The sequence below is a fragment of the Tupaia chinensis genome, unplaced genomic scaffold, assembly GCF_000334495.1.
Source record: "Tupaia chinensis unplaced genomic scaffold, TupChi_1.0 Scaffold000168_1, whole genome shotgun sequence".
NCBI lineage: Eukaryota > Metazoa > Chordata > Mammalia > Scandentia > Tupaiidae > Tupaia > Tupaia belangeri.
The window spans coordinates 447,858-464,430 of NW_006159643.1; the positions used below are offsets into that span (position 1 = coordinate 447,858).

The 16,573-nt window shown below is 39.3% G+C and overlaps 1 protein-coding gene across 1 annotated transcript in view; it reads left to right on the forward strand.

The window, feature by feature from the left end:
• Positions 1–142: 142 nt before the first annotated feature.
• The window catches only part of RAB3IP (RAB3A interacting protein), a 60,692-nt gene continuing 44,261 nt past the window's right edge, over positions 143–16,573 (forward strand). Inside the window, exons 1-3 of the mRNA XM_006146173.3 lie at positions 143–570; positions 10,417–10,692; positions 12,381–12,639. Of these exons, the coding sequence (XP_006146235.1) occupies positions 560–570; positions 10,417–10,692; positions 12,381–12,639 (546 nt within the window). The 5' untranslated portion in view covers positions 143–559. The remainder of the gene's footprint in view (positions 571–10,416; positions 10,693–12,380; positions 12,640–16,573) is intronic.

Consider the following 16,573-nt stretch of genomic DNA (forward strand, 5'->3'; position numbering starts at 1 on the left):
TCCTCTCCGCCGCCCGGGTCCGGGCGCGTTACTCATTAACTGCGCGGTCCCGAGCTCCCGAGGCGCTGAGCCGGGAGCGTGTTACCTGTCGGCAAGCGAGAGTGGCCTGGGGCTGCGGGCCCGGGGTCGCTAGGGGGTCAAAAGAGAGTTCCGGAACAAGTCGGCAGCCTAGGACGCCGAGCGGCACCTGCGATGGTCCGAGGCAGTCGCCGGGGACCAGGGATTCTTTCCTGCCCCAGTCTCGGTAGGCGAGGTGCGAGGCTCCGTGCCGAGGCGTAGAGGTCACCCTCGGGAGGTTTCGGTGAAACCCGATGGGAGAGAGCAGGCGCCCGCAGCCGCGCCTTAGCGACAGCTCCGCTCACCCTGACTTTTGTTTGGGGGAGTTGACACGGGCCGCACTGTACGTGACATTGTAACGACATCGGCCTCCCAGAGCTGGCTGCTCGGCCCGACCGCGGGGGAACGCCAGCCGGATGGCTCCGGGAGTGATGCTGCAGCGTGCACCCCGCAGCTCGTGAAGTGTTGCCAGTTGTTCCGGGATTCACAAACAATCTCTGTAATGGCTAAAGGGTAAGGTTTTGAAAAATAGCGCTGAGTTAAAACCGATTCCTGAGAGGCGGTTCAGTCTTCGGAAATGCTGCTTGTTCCGAGACAACCTGTTATATGCACTCCTCTATTCCCCCAACTCCCTCCTTTCAGGGGCGGAAAAGAGCCTTGTAATCTTCTGCTGTGGAATGATTGCATAATTGGAGGAGAGACCGATAAGAGGATTAAAGCCGAACTGTTCTATTGTAAATCTACTGAAAGACCCAGTTTCTCTTCGTTATCCTCATTCTTATTTTGTTGTTCTTGCAGTTTTTTTTTTTAATGTGGTGAATGACAAATCAAGGAGAAAAGAGTATAGGTTTGTAGATCAGTCACAGTAAATATTTGATACTGTTAAATATTTTACCAGTTTTATGAGGCCGTGTTCTGTTAACATTTGTTATTTATTTACTAGTTCTGTGCATTTTGGTAAGACTTTCTATGTTTGGACAGACATTGTATTCTGAATATAGTTTTATGTGATCTTATCTTAAAGCTCTTGTGGAATTTATGGACTAAACTTAGCAGGGACACAGTTTTACTACAGTAGTGTATTTCTACTATGGGAAGAAAAATCTTTCCTTTTTTTTTTTTTCTTTTTCCATTGTAATAGTATATTAATGCATCCCTTTGTGAACCAAAGTGGTTTAAGGTAACTCTGCCTTGTGAGTTTGGCCAAGAACTCGTCTGTGGTATTGAATACCCCTAATCTTTCTCCAGGATGGATATTGGATGTTCAGCTGCTTTCTGGAGTTTCTTGTTAGTGGGGAGGGGTTAATTAGATCCATTGTACTTTTTGAATTCGTGTAGTTATGCATATGCTTCTTTTAATATTCTTTTCCTTTGATTTTTTTCTTAAACCCTGACTCCCTCCCCACACATAGACATCACAAATAATTTCTCAAATGGAAAGGTCCACAGAAATCTAATTCATCCTGTCACTTTTTAATATGATAGCACAAAAACTTGTAGGTTTCAGTGTTTTTTTTTTTTTAATGTGTTGTAGTGGTTAGTATACATCTCTTCTCTCTTCCTGAGCAGGACTCACCAAACACATTTTTGAACTGGCTAAATGAAAAACTGTTTCACTTTCAGCTCCATCACTTACTGTAAATATGACCTTGAATAAATTGCTTAACCTCTGTGAGCTTATTTTCTCCACTTGTAAATGAAAATAGTATGATATTGGAACGTGAGATTGCCAATATTGTGCTGTTTTGCATATGTTTCAGTAAGAACTTCATAATGGTGGGATGAGGATTTAATGAGAGATTTCTCGTGACATGTAGAGGAGGAGAGAAGGAAGAAATGTTAGCTTGACAGTGTGCCAGGCACTATGCTTTCCGTTTTAGGTATCTTGAGTCTTTAGTCCCTACTACCTTCCTGGAATATAGGTGGTTCATTGAATTTTACAAATCAGGAAACTGAAGTACAGAGCTGCTAAGAGTTACTTAGAGCTAGAGCTAGGTCACGGCTGAGCCAGGATTAAAAACCGTGTTTGCCCAAAGTGGAATCTTAAGATTCTTATTCCTCGCATTCCTGGCCTACACCTTCTGTAAAAGATCTTTGTTAAGTCTAAGGAGGCACACAGATAAAAGTGTTATTATTAGTGTTTTTGGTTAAAAATATTTAGATTTTTAAAAAGAATTATTTAACTTTATTCCTTTTAATTTGACCAGAGAGGGATGGAGTGAGGGTGGAAGGGACAGTGAGAAAGCAAGCTGCCAGGTCTGGGACTCGAACTGCAGTCAGCTATGTGGGAATCTAGTGCCCTTAACTGCCATGCCACCTGCCGACCACTAGATTTTTTTTTTTTAATAATAATAAAACCACCACTGATACTGTCTGTAGGTCAAATATCCCTTTTCCAAAATGCTTGGGACCAGAAGTATTTTGGATTTTTTTTCAGATTTTGGAATATTTGCATATAAATAATGATATATGTTGGGGATGGGACCCAAATCCAAACACAAAATTCATGTTTTATATACATCTATATGCATAACCTGAAAGTAACTTCATGCAGTAGTTTTGAATTGCAGCATTTTGACTATGACCTGTTATGAGGTCAGGTGTGGAATTTTCCACTTGTAGCATCATGTTGGTACTCAGAACATTTTTGATTTTTAAAAGAAGGTTATTTCTTCCATGAAAAAGAGAAGCACAACCCAACAGGATCTTCATACCATGATCCATCCTCACCCTTACTCAGCTTGGATCATGGATATGTGTGTAACTGGCATGTATAGGAAGGACTAGGATGTGAACCTGGAACCTTCCCATGTATGTCAGTCCAGCAACACAGAGTGTTGTTTTACTGTTGTGTCACTGTCTGGCCCAAAGTTTCGGATTCTGGAGCATTTTGGATTAGAGATGTTCAACTATTCTACTATTGAGTCTAGTGCTTATCATGTCCCAAGTCCCTGTCTAAACACTGCTCACTCATTTACCCTCACAAAGCTAGGAGATAGGCCCGCTCCTCACTTTAGATTTGAGAACATTGAGATGTTGAGAGCTTAGGTGACTAAAGGTCACGTAGATGAGATGTTTGGCAGTTTGTCTTTGATGTTGGTGCTCTTAAACACTGCATTCTGTTACTTATGTATGTACAGGTTGCTAGGGTGAAGAATTGTTCTTAACCACCACGATCTACCACTTCACGTGTAGGCTATAATGCTAAAAAACTGTTTTTAATTGAACTTTTATGAGATACATAATATTAGTGTAATATATCATTTTTATTGTATAACCAGAGATTTAAAAAGTCTAATATTTACAGAGCATCTACCCTACCAATCAGGGGGTTAAAGGGAGTATTCATAAGATGTCTGGGAGGCAGGACTATGCAATCATTCCTGTATCTTTTATAATTTCCTCATAATTTACATGACACTGTTACACACAAAATAGGAATTAAAAATTTTCATGAAAAATGAATTTAAAGTGTTTGAAATTTTGGTGTATGAAATTTTGAAATCTATGCAGGGTTTACTCATAATATACATTTTCCAAGAATTGTTTTGGGGACTCTCTTGTGTATACATTTTAATGAGTGCCAAGTAAGATAAAGTGCCAGAATAGCTGGGTTAGTGGGGGAAGTGGGTAATGAAAGACAGCTTTGAGGATATTCTAAAGGAGGACGTGCTTTTAAACTATTGTCCAATACAGTTCTAGTTTAGATACAGTTCAATGAAGGGTAGTAAATTGATTACTGTGGGACTGCTGTGAGGATTGACTGAGAATAATTGTGTATGTATGTATAACTATTTAATAAGCTATCGTTCTCTCTCTCTGTCCATCTACTCCATGGTTAGATCTTCATAATCCCTTGGCAAAGCCTATTGTAGTACCTTCCCCCACCCCCATAATTTTACTGTAGGATGTGTGTTTGCTGGAATAGGGGGGAGTGAAAGCATCCCTCCCAGGAGAGCTCGTCTTGCCTCAATCCCTTGTCCTATTCTCCTCTCAGGATTTTGGATATACATACATACGCACCCAACATGTTTTTCAAGCCACTGGCTCTGGGACCGTGCAATCTGCTGTGTGGGATCCAGCTGCCCTAACTACCACACCACTGACTGGCCCTTTTAACCATTTGTTTTTAATTATTTCTAATAAAGTCCTCACTGCCTTGGGAGTTATTTTGGTAATGTCCACATTACCACTACACTTTCTAAAATGTAGCTATGACAATATTTTCAAGATAAGCTCCAAGCAGCACTTTTCATGTTAAATGAGGCTTTTATTTTTTTTTTAAAGTCAGTTGGCATATTTAATTCTTTTAGAATTATTTAATTTTATTTATCATTATTATTTCTTTTTAATTTGCTACAGGATAGATGTGCTCCTGGGAGGGAGGGGAAAGAGAGAGAGAAAGTGAGAAAACAAGCCACCAGGTCCAGGACTTGATCTGTCGTCAACCACGTGGGAGTCCAGCACCCAACCACCACACCAAGTGAGGCTTTGAATAGTCATTCACTTGTCTGCCTACCCCAGCCTGATTATCTGTCACTGTTTCCTTTGTTAGTTTCCTTAGTGCCAGATCCTATTCTCTGTCCTATTTTATTTTCCTGCCTTTCCTGTCTATTGGACTTCTGTTCAGCATTTAAAATCTAACTTGTATATAACTTCTCCTTGAAACACTCTTTTCCCCTCCTCCCCTCCCTGCCGCCCTCAGGGTAAATCATTCAGTGGCTCGTAATAGGCAGTGTGCCATCTTTTCAGTCCATTTGTACCTGTATTCTTAGAACTTAGTACCAGGATTTACCCTGAGGAATTGAAGCTGACAATCATCCTTCCATTCCAGCAAGAAGAAATATAATTTACCATATATATGTGTAAAATAAGTGTATATAATAAAAACACATACTAAATATTGATAAAAGCTTTTAAAGAAAGTAAACTGATGGAATTCATGACCTCATTGTGTACTATTGAAGTTGCAATCTAATTTTTAATGTCAGAACTGTTTCTTCCATAATTCATGCTAAATTAAGAAGTCATTGGGGAATTTGGAAAGCATCTGGACCTTCCTCCCTGCCCTCCATCCCCCAAGAGACTGTGAATCAGTTGAAAGAGGAAAATAATATTTACATAATCCTTAAATCATTCTTTTAACGTGTCTTGATGTATTTAATTTTTATTCTTTCAATAGATATAAAAGAAGTTTCATGTATATGATTTGATATGTAGATGTTTGCTTTATTGAAGAAAAACATTCAGAACAATAAGCTTTTAATTTCTGAGAGTAAACCAAGTAAAGTAACTTTTACCCCCTTTTGGATAGTATTTGTGTTCATATAGTACAATGAGAATATTTAGCAAATTTTAGTCAGAAAATGCCTTAGAGATGATTATAATAATCTTAATTGGTAAGTGCCGAGTTCTTCATGTGTATTGTCTGACTCAGTTCTTACTGACAACCATTACCTCCATTCTTTCAGATGAGAAATCGAGATTTGATCTTTATGGTTTCCTTATTAGCAATTGACCAAGCTAGGATTTGAGCCTGACTCATGGTTTCTGGTGAGGTAACGAATACTGGTTAAGTCTCCTCATTGGGGGGTCAAATTCTGGCCTCTCTTCTACTCAGTCATTATCAACCAGGATTATTGAATTCAATTTCATCACAAAGTAAGTGGAGATATTTGGACCCAGAGAAGTTAAGTGACCTGCCCATGTTCATAGGTTTAGCTTAGAGCTTGATGAAAACTAGAACCTTAGCTTTCTTCTCTAGATACTGGGGTTCTGCTTCGTCATATGTAATGTGCTGTCTTAGAAGTGATTTACTTCTCATGCATAGTGCCTCAAGTAATTTTAGTGAATGTGTAGGTGTCAGATAACTTAATTTGTAGATATATTAAATTGCCAGGGAAGAAAATGAAAAACACAGCTTAACGTATTTTTTCCCATAGTAGTAAATTCTCTTTCCCACTTGTTGAGATAAGTCAAATGAAAGAAATAATGCTTTTTGTGGGACCATTTTACTCTTTTGGACTACTGATACAAATTGAGTTCCCAGATTTAACTTCTGTATCTCCATTTTATGCATGTCCTTCAGATGTTTAGTTGAAAATATTTACGAGTAATTTAGTCTGTTTCTTGAGTTGTCCCAGGATATTTCTTGTTTTCAATTAGAACATTTATTTTAATCAGAAAAAATAATAAAAAAAAAAATTTGTCAAAGGATGCATGCATTCACTGGAGAGAGAAGGAAAGTGAGAAAGCACCCCCTCCCAATGGGGAAGGGTCACATAGTAATCCCTCCTCCATTTCTCCCTCCTTTTGGGGTTTTGGGGGCATGCATGCATGTGCACATGCCCGTCATGGTTTGTAAGTCACTGAGTCTAGGACTTGAACTGTGCAGTTAACCATGTGGGATCCAGCTCCCTTACCCGCTACCCCACTGGGTAGCCCCAGAAAAAGTAGTTTTTTAAAGTTTATTTCTTAAAAAAAGAGAGAGAGAAAGCACATGAATAAGTGCTCAATACACCCTCTACACTTGATGCCTCGGTCCACCCTCAGCCTTCAGCCAGCTCTGTTCATTGGTGTGCATGTACCCAGCATGTGCAGAGAGCTCTCTGAACTTGAACCAGGAACCTTTTTATGTGAGATTGCCTCACAGAACATTGTGTTTTACCACTATGCCACTATCTGGCCCCTAGAAGAAATAATTTTTATAAGAAGTTATTTGAATTTTTATAGGCATTTATCAAGTAAGTTCACAAATAGGAAATTCTGAGTACTACTATCTGATACATGGTTAGCTTTTGGTAAAGATCGACTCTTATTTTTGCTGTGATAACTTCCAGAAAGAAAAGATAACATGAAGTGTATATTAAGATCAGAAGCAAATTGTTTTTGATCCATTTTCCCTTATGATTAGAAATCAGCTGTTGGTGCTGAGTAAAAGGCCAGTGAAGTTGTGTTGGAAATGTCACTCATAAGAATTAAATTGGTCATCTGTTTAACGTATTGGTGGTGTTTTGACAAGTTTAGTTTATGAATTGGGATAATCTTCAGTTGAAATTATTATTATTTTTTTGATCATGTACTGCTTACTGTGAAGAGTACTACTACTAAAAATAGTTTATATTCATATAAAGACTTTGAATATGAAATAAATTTAAAACTTCCATATATTTTAAAGAGCAAAAGATTTTCAGACCGGTAAGATTGACAGCTCATTACCAGCTAAGTTACATTTTATGGAAATTGCACAGGCTTGAAAAAGGGACTAAACTTAATCTTAAAATACACTCCTTTTCAGAAGTGACTTGAATTTAAACAATGTATCTCCCAGACTGGAAACATTGCAGATAGTGAGCTGAGAGGCGCTATCCTAAGTACAAATCCTTCTCTCTTTTTTTACCCAGAAAAGTAGAAAAAACCAAGGTACAGATAGACCCAATAATTTGACAGACGCAGGATTCAAAACTGTGTCTCTTTGAGGCTTGTCTTTCCTATTCATAGCCTGTGCTCCAGTTTATGGAGTATTTGTATTTTCCATACTGCTTTATTTCACACCTTTAGACATGCCTGGGTAGCCGTTCCAAGGATTTTTGTCTTTCTCCTCATTTCCTACCTGTTGTCCTTGTCTTGTTTTTGTCTTTTTCCCTGGGAGTCTTGCCTCCGATTTATTTATTTATCTATGCATGCCCACCTGCCCGCCCTTTCAGCATGGTTTCAGTACCCCTCGCATCTTCTGTGGCATTTATCACGCTGTTGCCTCAACATGTCCGTCTCTCCAATCTTGAGGCTATTTGAGGGCAAAGTACATTTTCATTGTCCTTCTGTGGCTGGAATACTGTGTGTATGTGCATGTGTGTCTATGGACATATAGATAGGAAAAATAAAGTTGATGTTGCAGGGATCATGGATTTTAATTTACCACTGAGAAATACCTTTACTAGAAAGGCCTAACCATGGGATGGAAGGTATTGGGTTGTTGGAAAAATCATGACTCATTTTTACATAGAAAAAAAATACATCGTCACTTGTCTGACGACCCAATAATTCTAGCAGTAATAATATATCGTGGTGATGAAGAGCATGGGCTCTGAAGTCCGATAGACTGTGTTTAATTATGGCTGCCCTAAACTACAGTGTCCTCAACTAAAAGTGTATTGCAAGTACACCAATACTTAGTAAATTGGCCATATCATTATGTGTCGTCATCATGGGGGCAGAAGCCACCTTACCCTCCTGTGCTGTTAGGGCTGGTAGTTGAACGGTTTGGCTCTTTTTACCTCCCCCTTCCTTTGGGTTATTTTGAAGCAAATCCAAGTAATCTTCTTATTTCATCTATAAATACTTCTGAGTGTATCTTTAAAAGGTAAGGATTTTGTCTTATATACCTCTAACACTAGTATTTACTCCCCAACACCACTGTAATTGCTAAAACATCATTTGTTTTCACGGTTGGCTTTTTCAAATAATCCAAACAAGGTTCACACATCATATTTAGTGATTTTACCCTTCTTCCCTCCTTTTTACAGTTTATTTATTGAAGAAACCACAAGAGTTTCTCAAAGCCTAGATTTTGCTGTTTTTGTCTGTTATTTAACATGCTCTCTTCTCCTATTTACTATAAACTGATAAAGATCTAGAGGCTTGATTGGTTTGGGATCATGTTTTCAGGGGGGCAAGAATGCTGTAAGTGGTGGCTATGCTCATTTCTTACCACACTCTACACAAATGTCTGATGGTCTCCCTTTTTGTGAGAAAATGTGACCAGTGACACCACATTGTCATTTGATTCATTAACTTCTAAAGTTCCTCATACAGCTATAGTTTTAATAGCTCTTGATCATTATTGTCTAGACCTATTATTTGATTAGGATTGCAAAGATGTATTTATTGAAATTTTTTTTTTTTTTAAAAACTCTTTGTCATGAACTGTTTAGTTCCCTGGCATAGAGCAGTCAGGATAAATATTTCTTTCTCTTTATTTACCAGTTTTGAAAATACTAAATTGCTTCCTTCACACCCATCAAAGAGACCCAGCAGTAAAGTCTTTTTTTTTTTAATCTTTGTCTTGTTTTTAGTATCATTATGAGCTCATGAATTTAAAAATATTTGAGTTTCAGTCCTTTGCAGATACTCTCCTTCTTGATGTTCAGATTGTCCCATTTGAAGTGGGAGTCCTTTTGATGTCACCCCTGTAGTCTTTGATAATTTTCCTGCTTCCTGGCATAACAAGATGTTCCAGGATCTGCCGCAGGCCTGACCAGCCATTTCTACAAAGAGCTCTTCTTTTTTGTAAGAAATGGTATTATTCTGAGTACTGGTACTCATTGCTACTGAGTTAGTGTTATTCTACCTGTTCATTAGATAAAGTTAGGAATGTTTTTTCTAATAGAAAAGTTGTTGTATTTTTCCCCTGGTATTTCTTACTCAATTTGGAACTCCTGGGTTTTCTAAAAAATGTTTCATTATTCTAAGTTTATTTCTTTTAAGAGAGGAGGATGAGAGACACCTTGATAGGTCTCATGCTGTAGTCCCCTCCCTCCAGCCTTCACAGGCAGCCGGATTGCGGGTGTGTGCACCCCGGTTTACAGGCTGACTGGGAAGCTGTACCTGTGATTTTTCCATAAAGATCCAGCATTACTTGAGTAGTGTGTTACCACTGACCTGGCCTATAGCATTCCAGGATTTTCACTTTGATTTCATCTTTGTATATTTTTCTCATTTGCTAAAAGTCTTGATTTGGAATAACATTAACATAACTTCTTTCATTTTATTTTATATATTTCAGACTCACATATCAACATCAGTACTAACATAATTATTGAAAGTAGTTTCCTTTTTTGCACTTCCCTTTTGTTCTTTGAATCCATTCTGTTAGAAACTTACATTTATATTTCTGTGTGTTAGAATCATGTGAGAAGTACTGACTCATCTAAAGTCACATAGCCAGCATGAGACAGAACAGTTAGTTGAACTCAGTTTTATCTCATTCTAAATGTACGTGTGTGTGTGCGTGTATCTATATCTTCATTGCCTTCCTACTTACTCTAACCAAGGTTATGTCTGATAGCAATGGTTAATATAGAAAGCAATTTTTTTTTTTTACTCCTTCCTCATACTTAATAGCATTAGCTATCACTTTCAAGTCTCTTCCAGATCAGACTGTTGGCCTTTTATAGTATGTATACTATGGGGTCACTAAATAAAAGTTATACGACTGTAGTTTTCTTTCTCTACTGTTGCTTTTATTGTAAGCTTGTACTTTATAACACTGTGAACTATGAAACACATTTTATCATTTTTACGTATTGGTTTTAAATGTCACTATGTAAAAATAATTACCTACTTCTCATGTTAACATAGGTTCTCTTATGATGAAGCTTTTGCTATGGCTAATGACCCCTTGGAAGGCTTCCATGAAGTAAACCTTGCTTCACCCACATCTCCGGACCTTCTTAGTGTGTATGAAGCTGGAACACAAGAGCAGACTACCTCACCAAGTGTCATCTACCGGCCTCATCCTTCAGCTTTATGCTCTGCCCACATCCAGGCTAATGCCTTAGATGTTTCTGACCTTCCTACACAACCTGTGTATTCATCCCCCAGGCATTTAAACTGTGCAGAAATATCTGGTATCAGGTAAGAGATGATCAAAATACTTGTTTTGAATGATCATTTTTAAAAAGTAGACAGGGCCAGCCCAGTAGCCTAGTAGTTAAGGGAGTGGGATCCCACGTAGCCAGTTGTGGTTTGAATCCCAGCCCCAGCTGAAAAACACACCAGGAACACGTGTGTGCATCCCCAACATCCTGATGGGATGGAGAAGGGATTGTGGCTTGACCATGCCCAACTGAGAGCCACTTTCTCTCTCTTTCTCTCTCTCTTCTCTCAGTCTCTCCCTGGTTAGAGTACACCCCCTCTGACAAAAAAATAAAAACAAAAAAAGGGTAGTTTGGTGCCAGCAGGTGGCAGGGAGGTTAAGGCAGCTGGATTCCTATGTGGCTGATCATGGTTCGGGTCCCAGACCCAGCAACTTGAAAATCACACCAGGTGCATATGCATGCATGCATACCCAAAATCCTGAGAGGAAAATGAAGGAGAAGGGATTGTGGCATTGCCATCCTCCCTGGGGAGAAGGGGGAGGGGGTGATTTTTCACTTTCCTTCTTTCTGTCTCTTTCTGACTAGCTCACATGCCCTATGGCAAAAACCTAAAAAAAAAAAAAAAAAAAAGGAAAAAGTTTGCTTCGATTACCTTACTTTAAGTTTTACTGTTTTAGAAAGTTTGAGTAATTTGTTTTCCCATATAGGGTAATACATGTTAATGTTCTAGAGCAGGACTTGGCAAACTTTGGTTTCTTTGTTTTTTGGGAGGATCTCATTATATCATGATTTTCCTGGCTCAGCCTCCCCAGTAGCTGGGGTTGTAGGTGCACACCACTGTGCCTGTTTTTTCTTAGGTGCTCACACTGAACCTGGGCTTCCATGTAGACTCAGCCTGCCACACACCTCCCCTTCTTTTTTTTTGGTTTATTAAGAGAGAGATTTTTGCTATAGAACGCATGCATTCACCAGAGACATAAAGACAGAGACAGAAAGTGAGACATCACCCCCCCCAGGGGGATGGCAATGTTGCAATCCCTTCTCCTCCATTTTCCTCTCAGGATTTTGGGCATGCACACACATGTGCCTGTTGTGAGTTTAAGCCACTGGGTCAGGGACTCAAACTGTGGTTGACTATGTGGAAGTTCAGCCACGTAACCGTTACTCCTTCTGCTGGTCCCCATCTACCCACTTTTTATGTAGAGGTCTGGATAGTAAATATTTTAGGTTTTGCAGGACATGCAGCCTGTCTCAGCTGTTCAGCTCTGCCTTTAGAGTATGAAGGCAGCCATAGTATGTAAATGAATGAATGTGGCTGTGTTCCAAACACTTTTCTGTATGGACACATAATTTTGAATTTTATGTAGTTTTCACATGCTGCAGAATACTATTCGTTTGATTTTAGCTGTTTGAAAAGTAAGAACTATTCTTGGCTTAGAAAAACAGGACTCTGGCTTGATTTAGCCTGCCGGCAGTAGTTTGTTAATCCCTGCTTTTGAGTAGCACTATGCAGTAAAACTTTTTGTGACAATGAAAAGGTTCTGTTTTTGTGCTAAGAGACATGATAGCCATTTGTCACGTGTGGCTGTTGATTACTAAAAATGAGGCTGGTTTGACTGCAGACAGGCTATTGACTAGAGGCTACCAATTTGTAGAGCTGTGTTTATGCCAGTTCTGTTTGAACATAGGCTGATGTTTGCTGAAAAATGTTTCTGTCTTTTGCAGCATTCATGTTACAGACTCAGCACCTTCTTCTACCTCTGGAGTCACAGCTGGGCTAACTAAATTAACTACCAAAAAGGACAACTGTAATGCAGAGAGGGAGTTTTTGCAGGTGCTACTGTTAACAGAGGCTTGTGATGGCAGTGATGATATTTTTGGGTTGAGTACCGATAGTCTGTCCCGATTACGAAGCCCATCTGTTTTGGAAGTCAGAGAAAAGGGCTATGAAAGATTAAAAGAAGAACTTGCAAAAGCCCAGAGGGTAAGAAAGAGTTCTTTTATTCTTCCATATATTGTTTTATAAATTTCTTCATGAGGTAAGGTAACTCAGAAATGAAATTATTATAGTGCTATACTTACCCTTCACATATGCCCAGCCTCAGCTATGGCTGGCCAGCATTTGGGAATCTGTGAAACTGGCTGGGTAGTAAAGATGCTCATCTAAAAGTACTAAGTGGAAGTCTTAAACTCTTGTGTTCTCTACATTGCCTGCTCACTCTCTTGCATGAGCGTGAATTTTTCCCTCCTTACATCTGGTTTACTTGATGGTCATTCGCTTAAAATCATTAGTCTAAGTCATTTTTGTTTGATGAATTGTTTTAGTAGTGACATTTGTCATTCAACTGGGATTGAATATTTTCTGTATCTTAGAGAATTTTTTTGACAAATTGTTCTGTTTCTCATTTGTTCTTTACAATTTCTGCTACTTTCAAATTTGTGGCCATATCTTATTCTTTTTCTTAGATTAATTAAATTCCAGGGGGATATTTATAGTCCAAAATGCATAGATTTAGAAAACACAGCAAGTCTCTAATGAACAATCTGAGCTTACACTTTAAGAACTTATAAAAGAAAAGCAAAATAAAATCATAGCAAGTAACAAGAAGGAAATAATAAAGATAAGAGCAGAAATCATTGAAACTGACAACAGAAAAATGAATAAAACAATGAATAAAACAAAGTGGTTCTTTAAAAACATCGATAAAATTGGCCAACCTCTGGCAAGACAAAGAGAAAAAGACACAGATTATCAATAGCAGAAGTGAAATGGGTGAACTACAGACCCCACAGACATCAAAAGTACAATAAGGGAATAATATGAATAACTACATAGAGAAATTTGACAACCCTGGTGAATACTAGTTCACATTTATAAAATTGAGAAGATAGGGCAAATATTCTATAGGTATCATTTCCAGCATACCATGACTTATTGAAAACATATTCTCACCCTCTCCTTACCATACTTGTTTCTCAGTAGCATAACATTCATTTTATCTCCTAGTGTCTAACATAATACAGTACAATACCTGGCATATATGTCTTTTATTTCTTTTTTCTTTTTTAAATTTCCCAGAGGGTATGTACACCCTCCGGAGAGAGGTGGAAAGCTAGAAGGCACCCGCCCCTGCTTGGGGCATGGTCATGCTGGAATCCCTGTTCTCTTCCATCTGTCCCTCCTGTTGAGATTTTGAACATGCATATACATGTGCTGGGCTTGTTGCTCAAGCTGCCAGGTTTAGGATTCAAACCGTGAGGTTGTCCATGTGATACCCAGCTGCCTTAACCACTGTGCCACAGGCTGGTCCACATTTATGTCTTTATAAGTGCTTCAGTAAATAGCTAATGGATAAACAAGCATGTAGATACATTAATGTCTTTTATAAAATATATTTTATCAGGAAGAAAAATTAATAGCCTTTGAAATCTTTTCCTAAGGGGAAAGGGTATGTTGAGATATGATTGCATCTTGTTTCTACCATCTGGCTCAGATTCCTGGTATCTTAATACCTAGTAGTTTAGTGAAATCACAGATTATGTGGAAGTAAGCTTTCGAGCACATATACCCATGTTTGGGAACATATTATAGTTACTCATTGATTTGAACAGATTGCTAATCTCTTAGTTCAATGAGATTTTCTTGTTAAATTTTTTTCTTCCTTTTAAAATTATTTATTTATTTAATTATTTTTTTGCTATAAGACACGTGTGCACACCAGAGAGAGATAGAGGGAAAGTGAGAAATCACACCCTGGGGGCATGGCCATGCCACAGTCCCTTCTCTTTCAATTTCCTCTTCAGATTTTGGGTGCATGTGCACATATGCCTTCCATGGTTTTTTTGTTTGTTTGTTTAGAGAGATTTTTGCTATAGGGCACGTGCGCTCGCCAGAGAGACAGAGACAGAGGCCGAAAGTGAGAAATTAGCCCCCAGGAGGGATGGGCATGCATCAATCCCTTCTCTTATCTCTCCTCAGAATTTTGGGCACACACACACACGCGCTCAGCATGAATTTAAGCTGCCGGGTCTGGGACTTGAACCATGATTGACTCTGTTGGAGTCCAGTGATGTAGCCATTACACCATCTAGTGGTCCCAAGAATCTTTGTCTCTTTACGTAAGGCTACCCATGAAGCTATTTTTTTTTTTTTTGGATAGATTTTTGCTATAGGGCACGTGTACTTGTTGGAGAGACAGAGAGACAGAGAGACAGAAAGCAAGAAATCACCCCTCAGGCAGGATGACCATGCTGCAGTCCCTTCTTGTCCATTCTCCTCTTGGGATTTTGGGCACACATGGACATGCGCTAGCATGAGTTTCAAGCAGCCTAGTCTGGGACTTGAACTGCAGTCTGCCATGTGGGAGTCCAGCACCTTAAGCACTATGCCACCTGCTGGTCCCCATAATTATTTTTAAACAAAAAGCTTAGAGATGAAAAAATAACATGAAAAGAAATTATTCTAGTAAAAATTAAAATGGTTTCCTAAGTTACATATGAATAAAAAGCACTAATATTGAAATATTTCCCAGCTACCTTGTGAAAGAGCTAAGACTTAAATTTTAATATACTATGATTACTCAGGCTTCTAAAACATCACTTTAAGGTCAGCACCCTAGCCTAGTTAAACTGTGAAGAGGGAGCAGGATCACACATGATCAGCTGTGGTTTGAATCCCAGCCTGGGTGTGGACAGTTTGAAAACCATGCTGGGTGCATGAGCCTGATTCCCAAAGTCCTGACGGGACGGAGAAATGGAGAAGGGATTGTGACATAACCATGTCTCATTGGGGATATTTTTTTCTCTCTCTCAGTATACACATGCCCTTTAGCAATTAAAAGAAAAAAAAATCAACTTCATGTGGCTTTGTCCATCTATTTCAAAACAAAATTAATTGAAATATATGTTTAAATAAATATTAATTTGATTTATTATTACTATTTCTTATTTTAAAATATGACCAGAGAGAGACAGACAAAGGAAAATGAGAAAACAAGCTACCAGGTCTAAGACTCGAACTACAGTTTGCCATGTGGGAGTCCAGTGTCTCAACCACCACACCACCTGCTGGCCCCAAGTTTGGAATATCTTTTAAAAATGATTTCATTCTCTTTTTAAGTCCCAAGCTAGTTGTTCTTATTGTAACCAGCAGATGGCATAATGGTTATGTCTCTGGACTCCCACGTCGTCGACTACAAGTTTGAGTCTCAGATCCAGTGGCTTGAAACTCATGTTATGCTCATTTGCATGTATGCCCAAGATCCCAAAAGGAGAATGGAGAAAGGACTGCAGCATGGCCATCCCCCTTGGAGGGTGATTTCTCACTTTCTCTCTGGCAAGTACAGGTGCCCTATAGCAAAAATCTCTCTAAAAGAAAGAGTTGGTCTTTTTGTTGTTGCTGGCTTGTCCACACTTTTTGAAACCCAGTAAGGGCTGTGTGGACTGAAGTTGGTTGGCAGGTGTCAGAGATATCCAAGATTCACATTCCCCTTCTCTGACAATCAGGGGAGAACAGGACAGTTAGAAACTTACTCTCGACTTGGGTAGAACTCAAATTTAACCCAACTCCACCACTTACACTAAGACCGAAGGCTAGAACTAACCTCTGTAGGCCTCAGTTTCGCCACCTGTTAGATGAGCACTATCATGCCTGCTGTGAGGGGTCACTGGGAGGACTCAGTTTGTGGAAAGTGCTCAGTGCAGTGCCTTCCATACGGAAGCACCAGGAAGTGAAGAGCCACAGCTGTGGGCCTCCTGACAGGTCTGAGAGAGGACACTGCCTTCAACCACCCAATCACATAGGTACCATACACTGTGCCCCAAAAGGAGGCATCGGAGGAGATTCAGCACGCAGGAGCCCCTGCATCCTCGGTACGCTCCTGCACCAATGTTACCGACAGCAAGGGGGGGGGGGGGGC